A 7,102-nucleotide genomic window follows, 5' to 3' on the forward strand; every position below is an offset into this window, starting at 1 on the left:
CTCCTCGACATGTGCAAACCAATTGGGGGGGGGGGGGGGGGGGTTATTCTGTTTAATAGTAGCACAGCTTATGTTTGCTCTACAGGTAAAGTGCTTGCTAACTGACTAGCTAGCTAGCCCAGTTAACGTTCCGTTCGGAAGATAACGCACCAAATCCCATTCAGAAATCTGGAAATTACATCTTTACCTACTTATCGCACGCATCCACAGAAGCAAGAATAAACCTCAAGGTAGATAATACTCTACTCACATTCGCGCCAAATTCGGCATATTTATCGCACACATAATCTTAAGAGCTTCTGTGATTTGCCAACTTTCAAAATTATTCCTGCCACTTCCCAAATACACAGCTGTGGGCGGTAATAGCTACGCAAGTGTGAACAGTTTCTTTTAAAATAAAGCGATAGAGGCAGATTTACCTATACACGATGCTCAGCCATGGACTGTTAAATAGTTTGCCTGGGTTGCCGTGAGGGCTCAAAGATTTAATTAAATTTATAGGCACCATCTTGAACAATGTGTTTACCCTACTATCTGGCAAATCCTGACATTTTTCAATGGAGTTTGGCATTCATTCTCTCGCAGCACGTACGGGGACTTGCCACCGAGTAACCCAAGAAAACCACGCTGCCCAATACTGCTTGGCTTTCAACATTTTCAACCCAAGGGTCAGCCGGGGGTAGGTTTACAGGGCCCCCCCACCCCCAGGAGAGGGCCCGCGTGTCCGCGGCCTCTCCTGCCACTCCTGGCTGAGCTCCTACCTCTGTGGGCCGGCTGATCTCGAACAGGTCGAGCCGGTTGGCGTTCCAGTGGTTGATGATGTCGGCCAGTTTCCTCCTCTCCTCCTCCCTGCTCCCCGACATGGTGGACAGCCTTTCCGTAGGTCCGCACTGTTGAATAAAACTTCCCGTAACGGTAGTCCACAGGAGAAGAAAAAGCCGCCTCACAAACCAAAGGTTCAGGTCTGCTGCTCTATCGCCAGGACTTCGTGCGTCTCTCCGCTCACCGACCGACCTGCTGTCTGATCTGCTCCTGCTTCGCGTTCCCGGTGAGCTTCTGCGCGCCCCCGGTCTATGTGTATGTGTGTGTTTGCGTTTGTGAACGCGCAAACTATTAACTGTTTCAGAACCGACACAATTGATCGATGACGCTGCTTTTCTTAAATGTGCAGTCTCAAAAGAAGTAGTCCGCTTATGGTGGTCAGCAGGATTAACTCATTATTTTTCATTAAGACCCCAACACACACACACACACACGCCCTTAAACCCCTGAGCGATTTATTTACACTGTAGATATATAATATCTACAAATCAGACAGTGAAATCTCACTACTTATCTTGTTGTTTGTTTGCACTTTGAAAAAAGTAAACAAACACTTGTGCAGAAGAGGAATAAACCTAAAAACTTAGAGATGCAAAAATATTTGAATACAGTGGAAAAATTATAATTAATCTTTTTAAATAATTGTAATAATCCAATACATTAAACACAATACATTTCAAGTAGCACACAGAATTTTTTTTAAATTTAATTCAGGAGGCAGAGCTAGCTCATCTCAAGGTCAGCTAATCCAGTCCATATGAAAAAACTGAAAATTGCTGTGTGAATATAGACTGTAGTATTAAAAATGCTCGGTTAAAGTACAAAACAGTCCATTTAGCACACTGTAAAAAAGAAAAAGTTGAGAAAACTTAAAATTTCAAGGCAACATGATGCAAGAGATTTTTGAGTTTTCTCAACTTCTGCCAACTGTAGTTGACTTAACTAATATTTTCATGTTCTGCCAACTTGGATCTACTTGTTCACCTAATTAGGATAATCCTGTAAGTCTAACAAAGAAATTCTGGTTTCAATGCCATGTATTTCTGCCTTCACCAAACAAAGATATTCCTGTTGAATTAACATACAATCATTCCCTCCAAGGCCATGTATTCCTAAATTCACCAAACACAGATATTCTTGTTGAATAATCATACAATTCTTACTCCAGTGAGTTGAAAATTTACCAATATTAATAAAGAAAAATGTATGCTGTTATCGTACTTGAAAAAACACTCAAACAGATATAGAATAAAACAAAGCACAACTGAATGTTATGTAAAAACGTATTTATTTTTTTCAACAGTGCTTTCAGTATATTTCAGAAGGTCATGGGCAGTGGGGTGAATTTCTGTAAAAAAGCAAACAAACAGAAAAAAACGTGTTGCCAGTTTCTTTAGGGTGCTTTGAGCACCCCAGCAGAGACATTAAAATTCCAGAGTCCAGAAAAAAAGAAAAGTGTCCAGCAGCTTAGTTCACACCCTGACTGTCTTGTAAAAGCTTAACTTAACTATTGCACACTAAATAGGGTAGTGCAACAAACAATTGCCTTTGTACCCAGATATTGACATTTTACATGGGCTCACTATGATGAACTACAGAAGTCAAAAGTTATTAGAAATGTTACCATCAATGAACAGTGAACTATCAGGTAAAATGAACGATTATATAGAGGGAAAGGGGTTGAACTACTGGGTTGTTGTTTTTTTTGTTTTTTTTTACATGACTCTACAATGCACTTGAACATGTTTAAGAACAAGTTAAACTCATGTCTGGCTTCCCCGTTAACAGTCAGAGCAAAAGCTTTGTTTTTAGAGACCTTATGCGCTGTGAGCATCGAGAGCCACAGAGTTAAAAAAAGATGCCCTGAATAGCTTCAAAGGTAAACTCATCTGCTTTGGATAATCAATGTTGAGGGCATACAGAAGGCCAAAGAGGTATGCCAAGGCAGTAGAGAGGTCTGGAATGTTATGTAGCACGATGTCCCCTTCCAACACAACAGCATGTTCTCACACAGAAGTATCGGCATCGTCATCTTGCAGGATGGTGAGGATGGCAACTGATGCACCGTTCAACACTGGTTCCAAAATGTCAGTGTCCTGAAGAGAAGAAAAGTAAAATATGAATTATTGAAAGCTAAGAAAAATTAAAGACAAAATACATTTCTAAAGATCTTAACTTTAACCTCTATACCATGATGCTCATTTGACTCATGGAGGTTTTAAAAAGAAAAAGCTTATTTTCCTTTAATTAACGGCACAATATCTTTCACCAACCAACCTTGTGATGAGTTTTGTACAAAAATATTTTCTGCTGTTGAACACCCACTAACAATGCCCAGGTGCTCCCTCAGCAGAAAAAAAAGCAGCGAGAGTTATGACAACTGCAATCCTCACCATAAAATTATCTGGACTGCACTGAGGAAGTGTACATTTCCATTTTGGATTAAATCATCTTTTAAAAACATCTCATAGCAATTAGTTTTTCTTGCATTACTTTTTTGTACTTACTAAGCACTTCAGGAAAACCTGTGTTGCATCCTCTCCGAGGAAAATGGGCAGGCCTCTCAGTGCTGCTGTCTTTCGGTGGGACACAATGTCAGATGTCTAAAGAGTATTCAGTGGAAAACAAGCATTTAAATTAGTATAGTAACGTGGTGTACCTACACACAATGCAAAATCAGAACTCTTATAGTAAAGAGAGAGATAGATATGCAAATATATATTATGTTCACACTGAAATGTGGAATTTTTGTGGATTTTTACTATTGAGTGTGACCTTGAGAGGTGTGATCGTAATGCTCCAGGTGTTTTAAATACACATACACAGTCTCTGTGAATGCATGGCCAATGTGCACCTTGTCCGTGATGAAGGCGGAAATGTTTCAAAAGAGTCTCTTGACTGGAGCTTGTGAATTTGCAAAATCGGCACTGCATGAACTCCACCCCTGAAACACAAGAGACATAGTCAATTTTGCCAAAAGCACTTTTGCAATGGGATAAAACATCCATATCTAACACACAGAAGGAATCCATAGATGCAGAAGCTGAATACATCAACAAGCCAAAACCAGAGACATCATGAAAAAAATATGTAAGGAATCATATTAACTTACATATGACCACTTGTCTACTATATCAAGTATATGATTGATAACATACATGACATGTAACATAAATGCAAGCTTGAATTCAAACATTTTTTTGTTACTATGATAAAAAAATGCAATAACTATAGAAAAATTAATACTATCTGTAACACAGTATACATCAACAACACACAATCATTCCTTAAATATTGTCTCCTTCCCCATTATGTAAAAAGCTCTGAAAATGTAGCAATCTTATAATACAGAGCATGAAGTACAACTTTAATTTGCGTGTGACATTAACTTACAGTACATTAGGCAATCTTACACCAGCTGACAAACTGTCAAGTCAGCTTTAAACATTACTTTAAAGTAACAGTGCTGCACCGGATAAACGGTGACTATTGAAAAAGTGAAAAAACAATATTAGACAATATGCAAGTTACTTATATCACTGTCATATAATTGGCGCACATATCCTACACCGACCCATGAAAGCGTCTCCATGACAACGCGTGCTTGGCCCAGTTTGTTGTCAAGGTTAACATAACGTTTTCATGCAAAGATAACATTGAAACTGGTTACAAAACGGGTAATAAGCTAATAAGTTTTACCATGGCAGAAGTGCTGTAAAAAGCCAGTGTGAGATACCGTCATTTAGTGATGTCTGTCTAAATATCAGAGTGTTTAACATTAAACATTACTTTTTGCGCTGGCCACTACTCTGAGCTAAAACCTTCAGAGGCTGCTTGTAGCCCGATTACGACACAGCGGCGCGACTAGGGTTGCCAACCGTCCCTTAAAATACGGAATCGTCCCGTATTTAGAAACAAAAGTACACGTCCCGTATTGAGCTAATAAGGGACGCACTTTGTCCCGTAATACAGTGAGAATCAAAAGTAGTCTATAACTTTTAATGGAATTAACACTTTGTTTGAAAACATAATTCCCAGCCCCTCTCCTGCTTTGTGACCAATGAGCTGACAGCACACTTATGACAATTCGAGTATAACAATTCAGATTACCGCTCATCTCATTGGTCGAGGAAAGGTCGCTTACGGAGAAAATACCGGAAGACAACAGATGACCACAACAAGAAGCATGGCCAACAGGGAAACAAACGCCGACACTGCGGTGCAAGTCTCGGACGACAGTACACCTAAAGCTGGGCAGACACTGTGCGATTTTTTCAGTCGCGTTATTCAGCTCCTGCTCAAACTGCACGATTGACTCGCAGGGGTTAGAAGTTGGTAGGTCACGATGCAGGTCTCACACTATACGGCCCGATGCTCTGATGCGACCTGAGTGCTCACACTGTGCCTCCATAAAATTAAGGTTATAACAGAAAATCTGTCGCTCTCCCTCTCTGTCTTTCACTCACACAGACACACCACCACCATCAACTTTGCTAAATTGCTAATGAAAAACATTGATCAGGCAGCTGTGATTGAGCAGCAATGTAAATCCAACTATTTTCACGGTTGTTGTGGTCGTGATAATTTTGTGATGCCACATCGAAAAGGCTCGGATGAGCTTTCCAAAGTTCTACAAGTTGTGCCTCCATCGCTTGTGTCCAGATCACACGCTGCACAGCCGTGCTGCTCCGTCTTTTTCACCGACGTTTACGTGTTTGCGCGTGAGCAGTGTGAGCGGCTGTGGTGACACCCTCACGAGCGATTGATGATCGGGAGCTGGTCGTGAGGTGTTAATCAGCTTCTCGTTACCCCACGTATACTACACGACGCACGATGAAGGCCAAAATCCGGTCCGACTCAAAAATCGTCTCAAAATGGGCCTAAAACCGCACAGTGTGAGCCCAGCATTAGAGCAGCAATGTTTGTTCCCCTCAGAGAAAGGGAAGAATGGGAAAAGGAAAACACCTGGCTGGAAAAAGTTAATATGGGCATGTGCAGTGAATATCAGCGCTATGTGGCCAGAAGTGTGATAATATAATTTATTTTGTGTAATAAACAACTGCAAGGATAGATGATTACAACAAATAGATGACTAATACATAAAAGTAATACATAGATGAATAATGATGATGAGTTATGATGCGTAATCATGGGAACAAGCGGGTTTACAAACAGGAGCAGCTGATTAGCATTAGAAAAGCTGAAATAATACCTCAACTGAAGCCAATTGTACTAAATGCACTAAATGTGCACTGTTACAAGAATATTTTTCTTTCTATTATTTTCTATTATTTTAAGTTAAGCAGGACAGAGTTCTTTTAAAGAAAGATTTACTTATATTCTCAAAAGTTAAGCATGACAGGCTTCTGTTTAAGAAAGAGACCTGTTTTATTGTGTTAATGTTGTCATTTTGAGCTAAAAATAAATGGCTAAATGATCATTTGTTTCACATGTGTTCATATCACAAAGAATATGCATCTGCTTAAATCAACTTCAAGTCAAATGGTTAAAAAAATAATTTCACACACAAAAAAAGAGCTAGAAAATTCACCACACTGGGAAGGGTGAAGACAACTGGGTCGCCCGGCCCTGGCCACGAGGTGTCCCTTATTTATTTTTCAGGGAGTTGGCAACCCTAGGCGCGACGAAGGCTGCCCAAATTCATAGTGGACTCTAAATGTGTCCGAGAAATACGTCCTCCTTATAATAAGCATCTCTTAAAATGTTTGCAATATTGAAACATTTCAATATAATGTAGAAAAAAAAAGAGAAAAAAGTTACGGATCGGACTCCCCGATCCTTATTGCGCATGTGCAAATTCTATCTGTGGAATTAGTTTTAATATTACTCTTTCTGGGTCACAAAATAAACTTTTAAGATATTTTCAGGCGTTAATGTAGCTGTGTAAATTGCTAATATCTGTTCAGTTTATTAAGACAACATATACTTGCAAAAGTGCTCCGACGCTTTCGGAGATGTCTGTTACCCACCAGCTCGATAGCTAGCCAAGGGGGGGGGGGGGGGGGGGGGGGGGGGGGGGGGGGGGGTGGGGGGGGTGGGGGGGGGGTGGGGGTCAATTAAGTCACTTAGATAACTTAAAAATGCTATAGTTGGCCTTTTTCAGTGTTTTACTAGTTCCATCCTCCCGGGTCCTCAGGAGGATGCAGCCTAGGCGCTTGTAGAAAATCTTAATAACACATGTAGTTAGCTTACCTGCTAGGGTAAATGGTCGGCAGCTCCAGCACCTGTCCAAAAGAATTATACACTCCAACTGCAGAAG

At 40.5% G+C, this 7,102-nt stretch overlaps 1 protein-coding gene across 1 annotated transcript in view; it reads right to left on the reverse strand.

Annotated features, from left to right (window-relative positions):
• The window catches only part of afdna (afadin, adherens junction formation factor a), a gene marked incomplete in the record, with an annotated part of 132,374 nt that extends 131,298 nt beyond the window's left edge, over positions 1-1,076 (reverse strand). Inside the window, 1 exon segment of the mRNA XM_042222731.1 lies at positions 762-1,076. Within this exon segment, the coding sequence (XP_042078665.1) occupies positions 762-863 (102 nt within the window).
• Positions 1,077-7,102: the final 6,026 nt, after the last annotated feature.

Source organism: Haplochromis burtoni, unplaced genomic scaffold (genome assembly GCF_018398535.1).
Source record: "Haplochromis burtoni strain Fernald_Lab_line unplaced genomic scaffold, NCSU_Asbu1 Contig_93, whole genome shotgun sequence".
NCBI classification, from domain to species: Eukaryota; Metazoa; Chordata; class Actinopteri; order Cichliformes; family Cichlidae; genus Haplochromis; species Haplochromis burtoni.